The sequence below is a fragment of the Elgaria multicarinata genome, chromosome 6 (assembly GCF_023053635.1).
Source record: "Elgaria multicarinata webbii isolate HBS135686 ecotype San Diego chromosome 6, rElgMul1.1.pri, whole genome shotgun sequence".
NCBI lineage: Eukaryota > Metazoa > Chordata > Lepidosauria > Squamata > Anguidae > Elgaria > Elgaria multicarinata.
The window spans coordinates 99,975,185-99,997,307 of record NC_086176.1 but is presented as its reverse complement, the minus strand read 5'-3'; the positions used below and the strand labels follow the sequence as shown (position 1 = coordinate 99,997,307).

Sequence of the window (22,123 nt, the reverse complement as noted above, 5' to 3'; positions counted from 1 at the left end):
TTGCTTGATGTGAGCATTTCCCCCACCAAATAGGACCAATTTGTGTATGCAAAACCACACACCCTGAAGGGTCACCCATCTGCATGCATCATCCAATTTCTGCACACCAGTCACCCTTGCTAGATGGGACAATTGTATATTATCAGATAAGGTTGAGAAAAGAGAATTCTGTAATTAAAATGAGAATGAATTTGTAACATGGAAGTTCTCTGAAAAGGTGGTCAATGCTGTCAGCTGTGAATGCACTGATCACCTTTTGAGGGAGGAGCAGAGTTTGGAATGAGCTCTTGGAATGCATGTTCCATGCTAGTGAGGGACCATTGCTCAGTAGTAGATAAGCTGGCCAGATGCAAAAGAAGCTCCAACCCTTTTAAAACTTATGCAGAAAAGGGAATTTCAACAGGCCATGACAAACATTTGTTTCAACAGAAAACTTTATATAAAAATAATTTTAAATATTTAATTTTTCGCTCTCTTTTAATATGCAAGCCAAACTTTCATAAACCAAGCCACCAAATTAACTTATAGAAAATACAAGACTTCCTTACCATTTAAACATTTTATAGCAAATGTTAGGTGGAACACAAGGCTGCTTAACCCTGTCCCTTTAACTCACCTGCTTTTCCACTTGTGGAGGGGACAACACAGGTTTCCTACATTTTTTTCCCTTCATAGGATGAGAAAAAGTTTGGGGAGGGAACTCCAGTAAATCTAGTGCTATTAGATTCTACTTCTTTTTTTATTCTTTAAATAGTTGTGGATCTTTATACAATTTATACAATTCTTTTGCAAATCCTCAGAAATCTTTATGTGAAGTAGAGTGATAAATAAATAAGGCAGCCAGTGCCAACTCCAGGTTTCTGGGGGCCCAGGATTCTAGCCAGCCATTATTTCCCAGGATATTCCATTCTATTTCCCCCACCGGTTCAGTTTTTTTGCCCCAAATAATGTTTTATGACCACTGAAGCATGCTCATTTCTGATTGGGCTGTTTTGGGTGAATTTCCCTCCATAATCCTGTGAATTTTGGGGTTCCTCCAAGCCTGCTAATACTTCCCTGTTGTGAGTGTTGCAGTTTTCACTATATAAGAATCGGCACTCAGAGAATGAGTTCGCTATTAATTAACACTGAGAGCCTGCATTTTTGATCTGTGGCTCTCAGGGTAAAAATGAAAATATTTTATATGAGTGCCATCATCATCCCTCTTAAACTTAGTTTAATTGCTCACCATCTCCAACTGAGGGCCAGATCTACAACTTGTGTCAAATCATTACAAATGTGGAATAAAAAGCAAGATATAACACAATGAAAGCAGTATATGGAATGTGGATTGTACCCCAACAGTTATCAGCACACTTCAATACTGCTATATTTATTGTTCTATTTTATATGTATTTTTTTTTATCTGTACACCACCCCGAGATCTTTGTGATATAAGATGGGATATAATTATTATTTTATTATTATTATTATTATTATTATTATTATTATTATTATTATTATTTATTTATATAGCACCATCAATGTACATGGTGCTGTACAGATTACACAGTAAATAGCAAGACCCTGCCGCATAGGCTTACAATCTAATAAAGTTGTAGTAAACAATAAGGAGGGAAAGAGAATGCAAACAGGCACAGGGAAGTGTAAACAGGCACCGGGTGGGGTGAAGCTAACAGTATAGAGTCAGAACAAACTCAATATTTAAAAGCTATAGGGAAAAGAAAAGTTTTTAGCTGAGTTTTAAAAGCTGTGATTGAGTTAGTATATATACTAACATATAAATGTTTTAATAAATAGATAGTAGTGTAGATCTAGCCGAGGAGATCTGCATTTCTAATATTAAAGCAAGAGAGGATTTATATATATATATATTGTACTCTCCCCATGACTTCTGTGGCTGAAAGTTTGAGCTGGAATTGAATTTACTTCTGAAGGGTTTTAAAATTAAACTTTCATAACAAGCCCTGTCTTGCATGGAGAGGCGAGAGGAGGCAAAGGGGAAGAACTATCTCTAAGAGAGTTTATTCTCTTCTTGTTAACTTCTGAGATATTGAAGACGGGTTGATCAGCCTCCGAACCAATTTTCATGGAGGACCGACACACGCAAAGTAATACCTACACACACAAATGTTATAGCCTTGCAAAAAGAAAAAAGAAAAAGGTGGGGAAGGTGGGAGGGGAAGAACATAAGCTCATACATTCTTTTTAGATTCCCTAAAGGGAGGAAGATAATGGTGTATAATTATGTTGGGATGTACAGGATCCTCGTTTGGAATGTCGATCAAAAAGGCGAGCGAGAGAGGGGAGAGAGAGTTGATGTGTGTGCGCGATTTTTTTCTACGTCCAGATTTTGCATTTATAATGAAGCTGAACTGACAAAGCGTGAAAGTGGTCTAAAGGGAAAAACAAAGAAAGCAACCCCGCTTTCAGGGTGCCAAGACTCATCAATATTCCTGGAGCTCAGCTTTCAGGCGCTTCCCCCCAAACACACACACACACACACACTTTCCCCCCCTGTTGTGTTTTATCCCCACCTCGGTTACCCGAGTAGACTCCTCCCCTTTTCTTAAGTTGCTGCGATTTGTAAGTTGCAGTCTGCAGAGTGTGGCCACCGTCGTAATTCTGTTCTTCTTTGCCTCCCCCAGCGCCCCCCCTCCCAGCGCCCCCCTCCGTCGATTCATCTCTTTCGTATCTTCTGGGGATCTTTACCTTGCTGTTTGATCGGAGAATTCCACAGTTTGAAAAGGTGAGCGCATTCTTCATTTCCATTGCTGTCTTGTCTTCTTGCTTCCTCGTTGGATGGAATCACAGCTTTGGTGTTCACTGAATTGTGACACACACACACACACACACGTGTGATTTTAATCACAGATTGATAAGGAAGTGGGGTGTGGGGGAGATCATGTTAATGTTCTTGGTCTGAGGTGGGGGAAAGGGTCGCATATGTGTCTCACTGAGGTTTTCAAACAACGGCAGCAAAGGCTTACAAATAATTCTGCAGCATAAATTTATACTAAAGTTACACTTTTCTATAGCAGTTGACAGTGGAGCTATTCTCTCTGTGTCCTAAAGAAGGCAGAAATGAATATTTCAAAACAGGAGAAACAAAAAGGACAACTATTCCAGTGGGTTTTTGTGAACACCTTCATTCAACTTTTAACTATTTTCAGTAGCTCCAGCAAAGCCAAAAAAGATGGTGTGGGGAATAGGATTAGAAATGCATGTTACATCCCTGCTCACCTTTTCTGACTTGTGAGGTGTGAATAAATGTATTAAATAGTATGAGACGTGTGTATTAAACAAGTAGTTGCTGTGTAATAGGGGGTTAACAGCACAATTCTATGCTTATCTACTAAGGTACCCGTGTACACAATTATAGCCTGGATTCTAATTTGTGCAGTTGGAATTGTTATGACCACCAGACATCTCAAGGAAGAAACCAGTAACCGTGTGTGTGTGTGTGTGTGTGTGTGTGTGTGTGTGTGTGTCTGTCTGTCTGTCTGTCTGAGCATCTTTCTAAAGGATGCTAAACACATCAGACGCTCTTGTTTTTGGCTATATGACTGTGTAATGGTCTTTTTCAACACTCATAAATTTAATCTGAAACAAATAGATGATTATAAGCAGCATTAAAAGGACAGAGCTAAAAGTTAAATCAATGGTAGGAGTGTTAAGCAAGTGATGAAATTTCACCCATTGAAATCAATCTTTGAGGATGCAGCCCTGTAGGCACTTTCCTGGGCATATGTTCCATTGAATATAGTAGGACTTCTGAATAAACATGCATGTGATGGAGAGTTAAAATGCTTCACTTTGGTGGATTGTGTCCATGCCTCTTATCTGTTCATACAAATGACTGTTTTCTCCTATGTTTTTATGTACAATTATTGCACGTTGGGCAAAATGCTTTAATTTATTTATTTATATATTTATTTAAAAACCCTACATAATTGATAGTTTGGCTTATTTTATGTAATTTTGATAACCATGTGAACTAAGCCGATACACTTCTTAATAATTAGATTGCTAAAACACACACTAACGACTGCAGGAATATGCAATTTATTTCTTGACAGTTTTTAATTCTTTTTCCCCTAAGCAATCCAATTTTTAAAATGTTATCACTGTAGCTGTAATAGATAATGGTTTTCACATTCATAGCCAGTTACTGAAACTTCATATTTCTCTCTTTCCTCCCTCTGTCACTGTCTCTTTCTCTAGGTTCCATTATCCCTGATCAAGGAGAACAATCTTTCTTCCTTTTTTTTTCCCTGGGGAAAATTTTAACATTAGTAAAGAAGATTCCCCACCCCCCTGAGATATAGATGACTAAAAGTAAAGGAGAAGACGCAAGAACAGGCAACAGAATGGAGCGTTTCCAGCAAGGGGTCCGGAAGCGTACGCTTATGGCAAAAAAGAAGGTGCAGAGCATCACAAAGGATGATGTTAAAAGTTACTTACTGAGGAATTTTTTTGTGCTGTTCACCATCATTGCGGTCATTGTTGGTGAGTAATTTGATCGAGACAACAATCTTGAAAAAACATCACTTGGACAGAGCTGCTGCTGTTCACTTTCTACCCCCATTGAGAAGAACTTTAAGGCTTGAAAAGTTTTCTATTTGACTGCTCCGTGTTGTTTAAGAGCTGGAGAAAGTTTTACTGTTGATAGTCAGGTCTGCAGTTTTGCAGTAATACATCCCATCTGTTTAAATCAGTAGTGTCGAAAGGGAGCTAATTGGAAGGAAGATTGTTGAGTTATTTTGCTGATTCATTAAGAAACATAACAAAATAAAAACAATCAGTCCTGAAGTTATTTATTTACAACATTTATATACCACTCCGCATTTAAGTAGATTCTGGAGCGGTGAACAGTGAAGGATAAAAAGAATAAAACACCACAGAGAGAGAGAGAGAGAGAGAGAGAGAATACCAATAAAAACCATGCCTGGTGAATCAAAGAAGGCTTCTTGAAATAAAAATGTAATCAGCCCTTAATACTACTTAAACATTAAAGAAAGCAGCTACAATCTCAGTGTAGTCACCGTGTGAGTCTCCAAGTGTCTTTGTCAGTTATAATTTATAAATGCTAGGGCAGGCAACCTGGCCACCTTTAGATTTTTGGACTGCAACTCCCATTAATCCAAGTCAGCATGGCTAATGGTTAGGGATTATGGGAGTTGTAATTCAAAACATCTGGGGGCACTGGGTTGGCTAACCCTGGACTAGTCAGAAGAAAGATTCCAGTGTCTCTTGATTCTGAACAAAGCCAAGGCACAGAAATGAGAATGGATGTCCTAATATTTAACTATTTTCTCCTCACAGTCAAAGAATTACTGCCACATGTCCAAGGTCAAGTGTTTCACTACCTGTTTTACTCACGCAGTTTAATAGCCAGAGAGTTATACCTGCACAAAGGCAATCTGATTAGTTATTATTTACAAAGGTGTTTAGGACAATGTGTGCAAAGGTTTTATATTTTGATTATCTCCAATCAGAAGGAAAAGGTTGACTTGGGAATTGTCCTTCCTGTATTTAAATGCACCCCAATAGATATTCCTTTTTTCAATGCCAGAGATAAGAACTGATGGTGGCCTGGATCCAAAGAATTGTGCAAATATTTCTACACGGCATGGCAACTTTGAACTGCCCCGCTTTCCTTGTAGCAAATCGCTTTTTGAAACTTTTAAAAAGATATAGACTTGTACTTTGCCAATGAAAGGACAATTTCTTTTTTTAAAAAAACAAAAACAAAAAAACCCCATCAGGTTCACCCAACAGCCCTTGGACCCATCTGAAGTAGCTCTTTGGATTGGGGCCATTGGGTTCTTTTTTGTGACAAAATATTTTTATAAGAAGGAAAGAATTCACTGAAGTGTGGCGTGTATGAAAAATATTTGATTCTGGGATTCTGCTGTCTATAAACAAAAATCATTGTGCTCGGAATAGTCGTTTTCTTTATTTTGGAGAGTATCAAGCACTGGGGTATGATTCAAAACAAGAAAGAAAGTTTGCTTATCCAAATCAAAGGAACTAACTTGGCTTGCTTCATTACCCTCTGTAGGTATCACACATCAAAATTATTTTTCTGTAGGGATTTAACAGGAAGGGTGATGCAGGTGGTGCCTTTTCATAGAAAAGCTTTTCAGATTCCATAACCACTTTCCGAGGGCTTGCCTTCCAGACATCTTGGTCCAAAGCCTACCGACCTTTTGACATCATGTTTTCAGGGCACAAGCTGATGTGAAGCCTACTGCACAAGCCCCATTGAAATGAATGGGAATCGCAGAACAGAATTGGTAGTCTTGTACAGTTCCCATTAATTCTCACTGGCCTTGCAAAGAACTTACAACTACATTGTGTGCTTACTCTTAGAAACAGATTTGATTCTCAAGCTGTCTTGAACCACAATATGGTACTTTGTAAAAACTAAGGCTGCAATCCTATAAACACTTTCCTGTGAGTGAGCCCAATTGAACATAATGGGACTTACTTCTGAGTAAACATGTATAGGGTTGAGCTGTCACTATTTAGGTCCCCACTCTGGTGCCCTCCAGATGTTTTGGACCACAACTCCCAGCATTACTGCCCCATTGACCATGATGTCTGAGGACCTCAGGTTGTGGAAGGCTGGTATTTGTAACCATCAGAATGCTCACTTTTTACTCTTTCCTTTTAAGAGTTATAGTTCCTTCAGAAAGCCAAGAGTTGCTTACATGGAGAATCAGGAAGTCTCCCATCCAGACTTTGGCTAGACTTAGAACTTTATCGTTTTAACAGATCACGAGTGTAACAGTGTGATATGCCCTTAGGACTGCTCTTTTGGTGTAACGAATGGATGTTATCTAACTCTCCCCAAAACCTAGAAAAATTATGGAAAAGATCGTTACATGTTTGTGGAACTCCAACTGATCGCAAAAACATCTGGGTTAGGCATTAGAAATCTATGTCCACAAGCATTGAAGTGGCTGTGAAAATTATGGGATATAATTTAAATGGAAACGCTCTCAGTGCCTTAATTTCCTTTAGAAAATGGACAGATGGTTTTAGTGAATGACAGAAAACTCTTCCATGTCCATTTCATCCAATGGTTATGTGCATTAACCAACCACTCATGTCCACAAAACATTGTCATGCTAACAGCCCACTTCTATGAGCCAAATGTCATTAGAGTCACAAACTCACATGAGATAGCGGCATCTCTTATCAACTTGGGTGTGGGAGATCACAACTGGAGATTTTCTTGGTCACGGAAAGGAAGAGGAAATCTTGCTTAAGCATGTTGCATCTATTACACTGCTCCACATTTAGATGGTTGGTGTAAGCAGGTTTTTACAGAACCAAGCAACTAGCCAATCATCAGAACTGTACTGACTGTTTTGTTCGTATCTGTTTTCTCAATTGGGAATAATTTTGTATGAGCCGCTTCCTTGTTGTCAGTTGTATTTGCCAGTGTTTGAAGTTTACAAATGCAATGTTAAAGGTTTCAAATTGTAGTCATACTGGTGCACCAATGTATTCTAAAATGTCTACCAGAAAGGACCATATCTGGAAAGCTTAACTAATGTAGTACCTACCTTTCCAGAGCTAGATCTACACTATCATCTTATAGTGGTACTGAAGTGCACTGATAACTGTTGGGGCACAAATCCACATTCCATATACCACTTTCATAAGTGTTATTTCTTGCTTTTTATTCCACAATATCCAAAATACCACAACAAATTTCACCATGTGTCCTATGAGGTATAAATGTGAAAGAGGGATATAGCCTTACCATGATGAAATCGTAATGATTTGACACCAGGTGAAGATCTGGCCGTTTGTTTCTGAAACGGAATGGTGTTGATGGAATTGCAGGTCTTCTCACAACCTCGCCATCACATTTTTAAATGGGTCATTTGAATATTGAATTTGAGCAACATAAGTTTACCACAAATAAATATATATAACAAACTACCTAATAATATCTTTATTAAGACCAGCTCATGATCTAGCTTTTGAGTTTCACAGAATTCTTCCTCAGGCTTGTTGTTTGTTTTTAAAAAAGGATCAGGAGAAGAGAAAAAGGTGTTGTTGGTACAAGGTTTGGTAGAGTCCCGTTGGCGATATGCAACTGGCTGAAGCAGGTTATTCAGTAAGCTCTTTGCAGGTTGATTTAGTTTGCATCCTGTGCAAAAGTTCTTAGGTTGCACCAAAGAATTTTGGCCCAAATGGATCAACATGGTTAATGTTTGTAATCTTACAATTTGATCATTTCCTTTGTGAGTGGATATTGCCTGTTCTAATCAGGAATGCATAGAGAGGCAGGAGTTGTTTTCTGAAATGGGGAACCATTTCTGTTGGCTATGATTCTTTGTGGTGCAGGAATGAAACTGGAAAGACGTGATGAGGGCATGGAGGGAAGTTTCCCTTGACAGAGGAGTAATTCTCTTGGTCGACAGGTGAGTTGTGGTAAGGGCACTCCAAACTGTCAGGAGACACTTAAGAAGGAAAATAAACCTAAAGGCTAAGGCGAAAAGGGTTTTCTCAGAGGAGAAATGTTGCAGCATATTTAATAATAAATGCACCAAGGTACTGTGTGGTGTGTGATCCGTAATCTGATTATCTTCTAATAGCACGAGAATAAAATGTTCACTAGGGCAGTTCGCATTACGATCACTGCTAGTTCATACAGACTTAGTAGGACCCGAAAGCCTATATACAGCAGTTGCTGGGAAACATGGGTAGGAAGGCACTGTTACACTGTGTCCTGCTTGTGGATTCCTGGTCGACAGCTGGTCGGCCACTGTGTGAACGGAGTGCTGGAGTAGATGGACCCTTGGTCTGATCCAGCAGGGCTCTTCTTATGTTCTTATGACCAAAGCAATGTATAGCACAATCCTAGGCATGTTTATTCAGAAGTAAGTCCCATTGATTTCAATGGGGCAGAAGGTGCTTCCAGATGGAGAGTTCCTAGAGATACCAGTCAAAAGACACTGGTAAGCTTTTCCTCCTTAATTGGTGTGTGCGTGTGTGCAAAGGGGAAAAAGTGGTTGGAGGCAAAGGCTATCAATGGCTACTAGCTCTGATGGTTGTGTGCTATCTCTAGTATTCAAGGCAGTAAGCCTGTGTGCACCAGTTGCTGGGGAACATGTGGGGGAGGGTGCTGTTGCACCCTGTCCTGCCTTGTTGGTCCCTGACCGATAGCTGGTTGGCCACTGTATGAACAGAGTGCTGGACTAGATGGACTCTTGGTATGATCCAGCATGGTACTTCTTATGTTCTTATGAAAAGACTGCAGGGTTACAAGTTGAAGATAGCATTGTCTAGACCCCTGTAAAATTCCATGAATGAGGCAGGATGATAGTCTTACAAAAGCCTCATCTGGAAGCGCACACAGTCTATTGTGTGTGGGGGGGGCAACCATAATATTTCACTCCTGAAATATGAACCTCACTGGAAGTTCTACCATTTTTATAACTGCTCTGTAGTTATTAATCTACTGTGGTTGTGGTGATTTAAAGAAAATTATAGGGCCTATTCAGACAACACACTAAGCCATGGTTAGTCCACTAACCCTTTTGCAGCAAATCATAGAATCATAGAATCATAGAATAGCAGAGTTGGAAGGGGCCTACAAGGCCATCGAGTCCAACCCCCTGCTCAATGCAGGAATCCACCCTAAAGCATCCCTGACAGATGGTTGTCCAGCTGCCTCTTGAAGGCCTCTAGTGTGGGAGAGCCCACAACCTCCCTAGGTAGCTGATTCCACCGTCGCACTGCTCTAACAGTCAGGAAGTTTTTCCTGATGTCCAGCCGGAATCTGGCTTCCTTTAACTTGAGCCCGTTATTCCGTGTAAATGGTTAGTGAGCTTGATTAAACCATGGTTATGTAGCCACTATGGTTAGGAATGGTTCACCTGACATGCTAAGCCATAATGTTTAGCTCAAAATGCTTCACTACCGTGGCTTAGCATGTCATCTAAACAGGGTCACTGTCTATTCAGTTGGCTCACCAGGCCCGCCCCCTGCTTGGGCTTCCAGTGATCAGTCAGGGGGTGCCTTCTGCTCGACAATACCTCCACCTCGACGCCAAAGCAAGTTCACATGGTGGAAGGTCTGTGTTTACCTCACTCCAACATAAAACTTCAGGTTAAGTCCCCACCCTTTTAAATCCACAGGTTGGCAGGAAAGCCCCACGGTGGCTGCTTCGTCATATAACCAACGCAGTACCACCGTGCAGCCACTGCGGGGCTTTTAAAATGTATAGACACCCCCTAGCAGTGGACAGCAAGAGACTGATTGGGATTTAGAGGTTAAATTTAGGGCGGAATCCTATGGGATGCGCCCTGGCTACTCATAAGCCTCTGGGTGTCCTATGTTGAGCAAAGGCTTCTTGCACCTCCCTCTCTACATTTAAGCTAGATGGTCATTTCCCCCAACTGACAGAGGCTTCAGGGAGGGGGAGGGAAGGAGGCTGGAGTGGCCTTAGGATTTGTCCTATGGCTGCTGCCCTGAGCAGGATCTACACTACTGCTTCAAAGTGCTTTAAAGCGCTTTATAACAGTTTTGAGAACTGTTAGGGCCCAGGACACACTCCATATACAGTTGTCAAAACTGTTACAAAGTGCTTTAAAGCAGTAGTGTTGATCCATCCCCTCCCTGCCCCTGGGAACATTGCCTTTCCCCCATCCTCTGCACTCCATTTTGTGAGTGCAGAGAGATGGCCAGCGTGTTTCTCTCTGTGCTCACTACAAGGGGAAGGGGGCGGGGAGTGCAGTTTCCTGGCTCCCAGCTTAGAGCCCTGTCTATTAGCTTTGAGGCAGGAAACTGAACAATCCTATGCACACCCCTCCTGACACTGTGTAGGAGACATAGGGTTGCTCCCTCCATCATTTTATCAAATAAAATCAAAGATTTATTATGATGACACACCAGTATAAATGCAACTAAAACCAAAATGTAAAATATTAGATCAACATTTCCATAGTCCTGTGCTTATTGCATTTCCCCCCACACCCCGCTAAAAAAGGTGCAAACCCCTCAGACTGCTATCTGCCGCTTACAGAAATAAAACATCTACTCATCTCATTCAAGGATTTCATTACAACTGACAATTTCAATCTGACCTCCAGATAAAATAGAAAGAAAATAAGATATGTCTTATGATGCATGTGACTTGACCTCTAAAATTTGCAAGAAAGGCAAATGCTATTTTGGGCTGCATTAATAGAAGTATAGCTTCCAAATCACATGAGGTACTGGTTCCTCTCTATTCGGCCCTGGTTAGGCCTCATCTAGAGTATTGCATCCAGTTCTGGGCTCCACAATTCAAGAAGGATGCAGACAAGCTGGAGCGTGTTCAGAGGAGGGCACCCAGGATGATCAGGGGTCTGGAAACAAAGCCCTATGACGAGAGACTGAAAGAACTGGGCATGTTTAGCCTGGAGAAGAGAAGATTGAATGGAGACATGATAACACTCTTCAAATACTTAAAAGGTTGTCAAACAGAGGAGGGCCAGGATCTCTTCTCGATCCTCGAAGAGTGCAGGACACGGAATAACAGGCTCAAGTTAAAGGAAGCCAGATTCCAGCTGGACATCAGGAAAAACTTCCTGACTGTTAGAGCAGTATGACAATGGAATCAGTTACCTAGGGAGGCTGTGGGCTCTCCCACACTAGAGGCCTTCAAGAGGCAGCTGGGCAACCATCTGTCAGGGATGCTTTAGGGTGGATTCCTGCACTGAGCAGGGGGTTGGACTCGATGGCCTTGTAGGCCCCTTCCAGCTCTACTATTCTATGATTCTATGATTCCACAAGGATATAAATGTGCAGCTAAAGGAATTCCCTGAAATCTTCTTTATAGCAGTACATAGGGAAAAACATTGATCCCAACTAATGTTGGAGCCTTTAGGAAGATTGAACACTTCTCAGTGTTTTGCCACAGTTCTCCCATAATCTGGGTTCACACCCACAAATAATGGGATGTAGGATTTATTGGCTAGGGACTGCATATTTTAGAGGTTGGAATCTATAATTCTATGAGATGGTAAATAAGAACATAAAAACACAAGAAGAGCCATGCTGGATCAGACCAAGGGTCCATCTATTCCAGCACTCTGTTCAGCAGTTGACCAGGGACCCAAAAGCAGAGCATGGTGCAATAGCAGCCTCCCACCCATGTTCCCCAGCAACTGATGTATATATAGGCTTAATGCCTCTGTTACTGGAGGTAGCACATAGCCATCAGGACTAGTAGCCATTGAAAGCCTTCTCCTCCAGGAATTTATCCTGTTCAATCCAAATATTTATCCTGAATCCCCTCATCCATCATGATACTTTATCATTGTTCTGGTGCCGTGGGCTTTCAGATGATGCCTAGGTTGGCTTCCGGTTCCTGCTCCAAACCACTAAACTACCCAAGCTCCAAGAGCAGGATGTTTCTGCTTTGTGTACTGGTGAAGGAACAAATCAGTTTGCAGCAGGGCCTCCATATTGCATCCACATCCAGGGATTTGGCTGCTGAATGGGGACAAACCCAGCAAAACTTGTAAAAAGTTCCTTGTGGATTCAGTGTTGAGGCCAGCAGCCCACATCAAGACATAGAATCATAGTTGGAAGGGGCCTAAAAAGCCATCGAGTCCAACCCCCTGCTCAATGCAGGTAATCTACCCTAAAGCATCCCCGACAGATGGTTGTTCAGCTACCTCCTGAATGCCTCTAGTGTGGGAGAGCCCATGACCCCCCTAGGTAACTGGTTCCATTGTCGTACTGCTCTAACAGTCAGGAAGTTTTTTCTGGTGTCCAGCCAGAATCTGACTTCCTGTAACTTGAGCCAATTATTCCGTGTCCTGCACTCTGGGATGATCAAGAAGAGATCCTGGCTCTCCTCTGTGTGACAACCTTTTAAGTATTTGAAGAGTGCTATCATGTCTCCCCCCAATCTTCTCTTCTCCAGGCTAAACATGCCCAGTTGTTTCAGTCTCTCTTCATAGGGCTTTGTTTCCAGACCCCTGATCATCCTGGTTGCCCTCCTCTGAACACTCTCCAGCTTGTCTGCATCCTTCTTGAAGTGTGGTGCCCAGAACTGGATGCAGTACTCTAGATGAGGCCTAACCAGGGCCGAATATATGCTATAAAAAGCAACTGAAGGCCATGATCCTCTTTAATCAATGCCTAAATTCTTCTTTGATTTAATATTCCAGTTTTTTTTTTTTTTCATTTAATACCTTGTATCACTGGATATAGCAGTGGCTCCAAAGCTAAATCAATAGGTGAAGGGAGAGCGGGCATTTCTAGTTCCATCATTACTTTGAGTTCTCAGTCTAGACTAAGCCACTTTTCAGGTGCTACAAGCGGAAGAGGATGACATTGCTTGTCTACAAAGAACTTCACAATTCCTATTTTATTTGCTTTCAATACTGCCCCATTATACATATGGATTGAAATTTCCCACCTCTTTTCTCTGGAATAACCAGGGGGCTGTCTTTACTGAGGAGTGAGTGCAGGGTTTCTGGGCAACCATCCAGGTCCCCATCCTCTTCCTGATGGAAGGTGACCAAGCGCTGGTTGCTTTCCACCAGTCTCCGTCCCTGGGTTGGCCCTGGATTGGCCATGGAGTGATGTTAAATGGTGGAAGCACCATGTTGATGTTGCTCCCTTTGAAAAAGTTGGGGTAAATCCCCAACTTTTTCAAATCAGAGCATTGCAGGGAAGCCCTGCGATGGCTGTGAAGCTGCGTGTGCATCGTCTAACCTCCGGCTCGCAGATCCAAAGCCACAATGGGGCTTTCCACGCATCTAGTCAGCCCAGCCTGGTAGCTAAAGAAGGCTTTAAGAGCTCACTCTGAAAATCACTCACAGGTGGTATATCACCCCTGTTAGACTGCACCATATTAGTGCTAATATATCCCCGCACTGTTGGCGTGGTTGCTCCGTTCCTGCCACTTATATTCATCTTTGGTGGGAATGTCAACAGGTCAAAACTTTTTGGTCAAGGGTTTTCCAAATCATTACAAACATTATTAATGTTGAAGTAGAAACTGACCCAGCACTGGCTCTACTTTCTATTTTTAGGAATGCCAATAGAAACATTATTCCCAAAGCCTTGGTCACCCATTTGCTGGTTGCAGCCAGGTGGGAAATTGCCCAATTCTGGAAAAGCGACAGACCTTTTGACCATCAACGCTGGTTTGATAAGATTTGGAAACTAGCTTTAAATGATAAATTGACACAACATAGCAGGTTAGCAAGAGGAGAAATAACATCAGACACATTTGTGGAAAACTGGTTGGACTTTTTCACATTTATTAATATGAATCCTGGCGAACCTAGACCCCCAATGACTCAGGAATCCTTTTGGTCAGAGGTTCTAACTTTACCTGCATCTTTTTCTGTACCAAGTGCTTATTGAAGGAATGAACACCCATGTTTTTTTATAGTGGTGCTATGGGAACATCTATATTGTTGTTCAGTGTTTTCTTTTACTCTGTGTATTTATTGTATTTGTCCTTACTTGAAAATCAATAAAAATAGTATTTTTTAAAAAAATAGCTATTTGCCTACTCACCTATGGCAAATAGACATTTCCTCAGACTGCCATACAGGAAATTTTTGCAAATTGAAAGTGAGGTAATTCCCCCTCTTTTATGGCAAAAAGGGATAAATGGATACTTTCCAATGGGACGTGTGGACTAAGTATCTGAGCTATGATACAGTGATACAATCTGACAAATAAGTACTTGGAGGGACCGGATAAAAACATACGAAGTTGCCTTATACCATGTAGGATTATTGTCCAGTTTGTCTATACTCCAAGGTCTGAGGCTGAGACCTTTCCCAGCCCTGCTGCTTGAGATCATTTTTAGAAGAGATATTGGGCATGGAACCTGACACTTTAGATACACAAAGCATGCACTCTACCACAGAGCTATGAGCCCTAACTGTGAACAATGTTTTCTGAGAAATTATTCTTAGGAAAACATTTTGGCGATTGGATAGTGCCTCCACATACTTTGAGGAAAAGTTATTTGCAAACTCCCAACCCTTCTCCAAGGATCTATATGATACACCTGCTTTCCCTCCACTTTATCTTCACAAAGCCATGTGAGATAGGTTAAGGTGAGAAATGCTAGGCTGGTTTGCACATGGTTAACCCATGGTTTGCTGCCCAACTAGGGTTTCCCTAGCAGATGATCAAACAAACTGTGGTTTGTTTCCTCAGTTCCTGTGTAGCTGGTTTGCCTCTTCCTTTGTCCACTCTTTCCCTCTATCCCAAATGCCTTTGGGCACTGTAACACTGGCATGTAGAACTGCTGGTTTGGGTTTGTTTGTTTTTACTGCTCTTGGTCACCACCTCTGTAGCCTGGCAAAACAACCCATGAACAACCCACAGTTCTGAGTTCACATGTAATGACAACCCATGTTTTAAACAACCCAACAATAAACCATGGGTTCTCTTGGTTCTTTGTGGTTAACAAACCATGGTTTGTTAATGTAGCCATGTTCACACACCACAACAACCCAGAATTCAACAAACCATGGGCTGGCATAGAGGTCTCAATCCACCAAAGACCCTTGGGGCAACAGGGGCCATTGTGGGGGTGACCTTCACCCTACTCAAGCCAATTTTGGCAGGGGGAGGGGGTTCCTTCCATATTAAACCCAATGGAGTGATTTGTTCATTGGTTTGTTCCCAAGCATTTAACCATTCTTTGGGATTTGCACATCATGGGAAGCTATGTGTAAGTGCTGAATTACAGCTTATTTTGGCCATGTGTGTGAAGGGAGGAGTAAAGCATCAGTCTTTTCCCCTGGTGGCCACCTGTTGCACTATTGTGGGTGGCAGCATCCAGAGAAGAGCCTTCAAAGATGATCTTAGCAGTTGGGCAGGAACATATGGGAGAAGGCGCTCCTTCAGATCCTATGCCATGTGGGGAGCGGCTGTGGCTCAATAGTAGAGCACCTGCTTTGCATGCAGAAGGTCCCAGGTTAGATCCCTGGCATTTCCAGGTAGGGCAGGTAAAACCTTGTCTGAAACCTTGGGCAGCTGCCAGTCAGTGTCGACAACACTGGGCTTGATGGGCCAATGGTCTGACACAGTATATGTCAGCTTCCTATGTTCCATTAAGGGCTTTAGAGGTCACCACCAACACTTTGAATGGGGCCTGGAAACTGGCTGGCATCTGGAGTAAAATGTTCAAAACAGCCAGCCTCAATATGCAGCCCTGCTGCTCTATTCTACGCTACCCAAACCTTCCTTGCTGTTGATCTATGAAAGGTTCTTGAATTATCTTACACAGTTGATTTAGTGTAATTGCATGCTTATTTGCATGGTGCTACACTTTAAACAGTATAAACAGATTGCAATAGATTGCTAATATTGGCCAGGTTCAGATATCACAACCATGCCATGGGTGATCTGTCAGAGGCCCCATTCTGATGACACCTTAAACCATGGCTTTAACCACGGTGGTTAAGCCAGAAAGCTGGGCCATGTTCAGAAGACACCTAAAATAGGGTGACCAACTGTCAGGATTTCCCCGGATTTGTCCTGGTTTTTGTTCTTTCCATGGTGTCAGGGGGGATTTTCTATAATTTTCAATAATGTCTTGGAATGACACACCTTCCCCTTTAAGGCTGCCATTAGCATGGCAGGAGGGAATGACATGCTTTCTTGAGGCACATCATTCCCCCACCCCGAGCTCCAATTGAGGTCTTAAAGGGGAAAGTGGGTCATTCGTGGACATTATAGAAAAGGGCCCAATTGGAGTGGATGGTGGTGGTGCAGAATGAAATCCTTTCCCCTCCTCCACTCCAATCGGGTTCTTTAAGGTGGCGGGGGAATAATGTACTTTCTGCAGGACTCAGAAAGCTGCTTCCCCACACACACACATGGTGTCCTCTTTTTTGGTTTCCCAAATATGGTCACCCTACCCAAAACCACGGCTTTAACCACCGTGAATAAGGCTTTTTGCCTTAGGCCTTAGCTAGACCTCAGGTTTATCCTGGGATTGTCCCGGGGTCATCCCTGTTCATGTAAGGGACGATCCCGGGATAAACCTTAGGTCTAGTGAAGGCCTTAGTCACTGTGGTTAAAGCTGTGGTTTAAGGTGTCTTCTGAACAGGGCCAGAGTGATGCCATGGGTTTGCACACTCTTATTCCTCTCTCATTTCCTGTTTCATTGTAACTATGTGCCATGGTGTCTGAATTGGGCAAATTATGGTTTTTTTAAATACGTATGTATTCCGTTTAGATCCTACTGTTACATGGGGCTCCCTGCAAACTCCTATCCAAGGGACTGATCAAGTCCACAACTGCTTAGCTTCAGCAAGACTGCAGTCCGTCATGTACTCCCAGATCATTTCCTGGCCTCTCAAATATGGTTACCTCAAGAACTGAAAACCTTATTCTAGATGTTGCTTCCAATTCTGATTTAGAGGTAAATTATAATTTACAGTAACCATAGTTTGAACAACTGGGATGTTACAGCAAATGATAGTTATTGCAAACCAGAAAAGGAATCGGAGTGTAAGAGAGGAGGAAGGGAGAGCCCATACTAACCTTAGCCACAGCCCTGATAGCTAAACTGAGGTTTGGATGTGACATCTGAATGAGCCACTGAATTGGATGTGTATGTTATCAAAAGGAAATGGACAGAACTGAAAGAAATTAGCACTCATTCTTAGTATCTGAGTTCCTAGGAGGATAGGTAGGATATACTTGTAATAAGTGACGTCAGGGGGCATTTTATTCAGCAGCAGCTTATCCTTCCTTTCTCTTTGTGTAGTGCACCATGTCTTAGTAGCTGATCCTCCACTACTCATAAGATAGTATTCTTGATTAGTTTTTATCCATGTTTTTCTGTTACGATTTATTTTGGAAAGGAAGCATCCTTATTTCAGCTTAGTGTTAACACTTCTCTGACACAGTGCTCTGCATAAGTGAACATCATTTTGAATGACATGTAAAAATGAATGGTCATCTTAAATCTGAACTGCTTTCTGCAAGCCACTCCCCCATGATGAACTTTCTTTGTTCCTGTCTTCGTGTATCCTGGCTGGATCCTCCGGACGTTAGGAGAGTTCAGAAAGTCTAGAACATTGTGCTGTTAATTATATTTTGCTGTGCAGTGAAATAACTAAATGTTTAGGACTGCAAGCTTTACTTGGCCTAATCAGCAGATTAATAAACTATGTCCTCCGTCTATCCTATGGCCTGCTAGCAAGAATTAGGCAGGGCAGAAGGAGGATGGAGGCAATTTTGTCTCCTATTCCTCTAATAATAATAATAATAACAACAACAACAACAACAACAACAACAATAATAATAATAAAGCTACCTGAGCCTTTGAGCCCATCTTGCTCACTTACCAGGAATGGATGGCGATGGGCGATAAAAAGGCCATAGGACCTTGCAGATCTCAGCCTCTACCCTTCCTTCCTCATCTACTGGAATTCCCCCTTTTTGACCTCTACAGAGTCATCTGAGGTTACTTTTCTGACCTTGAGGAGGATCCAATCCAAGAAGCATCCAATCTCAGATTCCCACTCCTGAGGTCATAGGAGTGACTGAATTGCTGATAAGGTGCCTGGATAGAGTAATGAGGAGTGAGGTGAGTTGGATATGCTGTTATTTGGATGGTCCAATGGATCTGAGAAGCAGTGTTCAACTTGTTCTGGATAGGGTTGCAATACCCACGCACCCTAAAGGATAAAGTTGGCGGCTTTGGAGTGCTGTCAGCTGTGCTCCTTACCTCAGATGCCCAAGTGATATCTGTGGTATGAAAATCCTTTCACCACCTGCATCCCATCTTGGGTTGAGATGGTCTTGTCAAAGTTTATCTATGCCCTTGTATTTATTTATTTATTTAAGGATTTTTATGCCGCCATTCAGCCAAAAAAGGCTCTCACGGCGGCTTACAAAAGTATTTCTTGACAGTCCCTGCCCACAGGCTTACAATCTAAAAGACATGACACAAAAGGAAAGGGGATTGGGAGGGAGGAGGAGGAGGAGGGGGAAAAGGAAAGCAAATTCAGGCACTACAATCTTAGTTGGAAAGTTCAGCAGTTACAGGTGACAGCAGGAGGGAGGGGGCTCTCATCTAGAGCTGGACCCAGTCACTGTGGAGAGGTGCCTGGCTGCTGCTTCCTCCCTCACTGGTGGCCTCTGCAGAGACAGTTGGTAGCAGGAGGGAGGGGGCTCTCAGCTGGAGCTGGACCCAGGCACAGTGGAGAGGTGCCTGGCTGCTGCTTCCTCCCTCCCTCACTAGTAGACAATGTGTTGGACATGGGACTACCTTGAAAACAACTTGGAAACCTCAAACTGGTTCAAGTTATGGCAGCCAAGTTATTGACTGGTACTAGCTGCTAACACATCTTGCCAACATGAAAAGATCTTCGCCAGTTCCTAGTATGTTTCTGGGTACAACTCTTAGAAGTGGCTTTGACCTATAAAGTCCTATATGGCTTAGGACCAAGCTATCTTCAGGACGTAACTCCATATTAACCTGCTTTCTTTTTATAGTCCACCTCAGAGCCTGTGTTCTGCATGCCACCACCATCACAGGAGAGGTGGGTGGTAATCAGAGACAGGGCCTTTTTGGTGATGGCATCCTGGATGTGAATTCTCTCCAGAGGGACACTTACATAGCAACTACTCCACTAGCCTCTGGTTGCCAGGTGAAGACAATGTTATTCTTGTAAGCTTTACATTAGGAATTGTATTAGGAATTGCTGCTCGGTTTTTGTTGCTGCTTTTAGTACTTTTTCTGTTTTGTGGGTTTGAAATTATTGTTAATGTTGAATTTTAATTTTTGATAGCTTTGTTGGAAGTGCTAAAAGGCATGGTGGAAATAGTTTAGATAAATCGGGGATGGGGAACTTTCAGCCTGCTGAACTTCTTCTCTTTCTCTCTGGCCATGGCAGGAAACTTTCACTTCTCTCTCCAATCACTCTTTGGATCTGTGATTCACCTGCAGAACAGGTGAATCACAGCACAGGACAGGGAAGGCCTTCTTATCTCTGATAAGAGATAAGGTATTTAAGGCATTTAAACGTTAAATAACCTGCTCCTTAAACACATTTAACATTTAAAGGTATTTAAAGACCTTTAAAATTTAAAGATATTTCATTTAAAGGTACCTAAAGAATTTAAAATTTTAAGAAGTATTGCTAAAGAGTAAGATATTTAAAGCAGTGTCTTAAGTCTGTACTCTGTTTCTGTGGCTTACCTCAGACAAGACATGCATAGAACTGAGTTGTACTTTGTATGTCTGAAAGCTGTTGCCCTGGGACTTAATCCTGAGTAAACCTGCATAGAACTGAGCTCTATTTTGTATTTTGGGTGGGTGAAGGGTATGCTTATTGGGAAAATGACCAAAGTGGTACAAATTACATAAGCCCCACCGACTGCTAGAATGTGGTCCCTGAGATCCTTCCTAAATTGGAATCCAGGCCCTGGGCCAAAGAAAGGCTTCCCACTCCTGTGATAAATAATTATTTTAAAATGTTGTCTATGAGCCAAAATGCCATTAAATTTCAATGCGACTTGTGAGGATCGTTTCCAGTATTTCTAGAAAAATGACATACTGGAAAAATGACATTGAGGCTAGGAATAAGGTGGACTCTAAACATTTTTGTGAATGTGACTAGGGAAAGATATTGATCAAGTAGGCATGTTTATTTATTTATTTATTACATTTTTATATTGCCCAATAGCCGAAGCTCTCTGGGCGGTTCACAAAAATTAAAACCATAATAAAACAACCAACAGGTTAAAAGCACAAATACAAAATACAGTATAAAAAGCACAACCAGGATGAAACGACGCAGCAAAATTGATATAAAATTAAAATACAGAGTTAGAACAGTAAAATTTAAATTTAAGTTAAAATTAAGTGTTAAAATACTGAGAGAATTAAAAGGTCTTCAGCTGGCGACGAAAAGAGTACAGTGTAGGTGCCAGGCGGACCTCTCTGGGGAGCTCATTCCACAGCCAGGGTGCCACAGTGGAGAAAGCCCTCCTCCTGCTGGCCTGCAGAAGGTGGCCAAGCCTGGTGGTCAGTTTATCTACAGGAGTGTCACATAACCTAGTCCAATGACCAGTAGAAGTATCCTGCGATAGTCTTTGAGTGTGGTCAGAGTTTGGTCAAGGATCTGATTTTTCTATAAAAGCAATTCTTGGTCAGGGAGGAGTTTCATCCCTAGATACTTGGCTTAAGCCTTCAGTCAGACTAAGAGGAAAATATACAGTTGCCAAACACACACACACACACACACACACACACACACACACACACACACACACACGTTCTGTAGTAGGGGACAAGAATGTACTCTGCTGGATTATTACAAACCACCCTAAAAGTGTTTAATTGAAGGATGGTGTATGGATAGTGTCATTATTTAGTTTAGCCGCTAGATAGCACTGGACAAAATTGTATCTAGGTGGAATCAAGAGCTTTCTGTGTTTGTTCTGTTCATGTTGGAGAGAGACAATAAAGTTCTTGACTAGTCAGACACACCTCACTGGTGTGTCTTCTAAGCCTTCCATGTCAGATAGTATAAATAAATAAATAAATGCTTCCACACATTCTAAATAAATAAGTGAATATTCCATGCTGATATAGCAACAGGTAAAGCTGTCCTGTGAAGACCAGGTCAAACTTAGAGCTTGGACAGAAGGTGGAGCAAATCCACAAAACAAGGTAGTGTGAATTTGCCACATGAAGTCTGAGGTCCAAAACACAATGTTACCATTCAGGAGCAGAGGTAGTCCAAAACGCAAGGTCTTAGGTGAAGTCAGGGGCCTAACCTACAAGCAGGATGTTGCACTATGAAAGCAGTGTAAAAGCGGTATATAAGAGGCAGGAGCTACACTACCGCTTTATAGCGGTATTGAAGTGCACTGACAACTGTTGGGGCCCATTGATACATACCATATACTGCTTTCATACCACTATATCCTGCTTGGTGTGGCTCCTGCCTTTTATATACCACTTTCATACTGCTATTATAGTACCATATCCTGCTTGTTGTAGATTAGGCCAGGATCAAACCACAGTGAAGCAGTCCAGAAACAAGCATGGACCAAAAGGCAGGATCTGAAGCAGAGGTCCATAAGTCAGCGGTACGGAAGGTCA

At 42.0% G+C, this 22,123-nt stretch overlaps 1 protein-coding gene across 1 annotated transcript in view; it reads left to right on the top strand.

Annotated features, from left to right (window-relative positions):
- Positions 1-4,315: 4,315 nt before the first annotated feature.
- The window catches only part of SLC1A3 (solute carrier family 1 member 3), a 54,267-nt gene continuing 36,459 nt past the window's right edge, over positions 4,316-22,123 (top strand). The window contains exon 1 of the mRNA XM_063128162.1: positions 4,316-4,509. Within this exon, the coding sequence (XP_062984232.1) occupies positions 4,329-4,509 (181 nt within the window). The 5' untranslated portion in view covers positions 4,316-4,328. The remainder of the gene's footprint in view (positions 4,510-22,123) is intronic.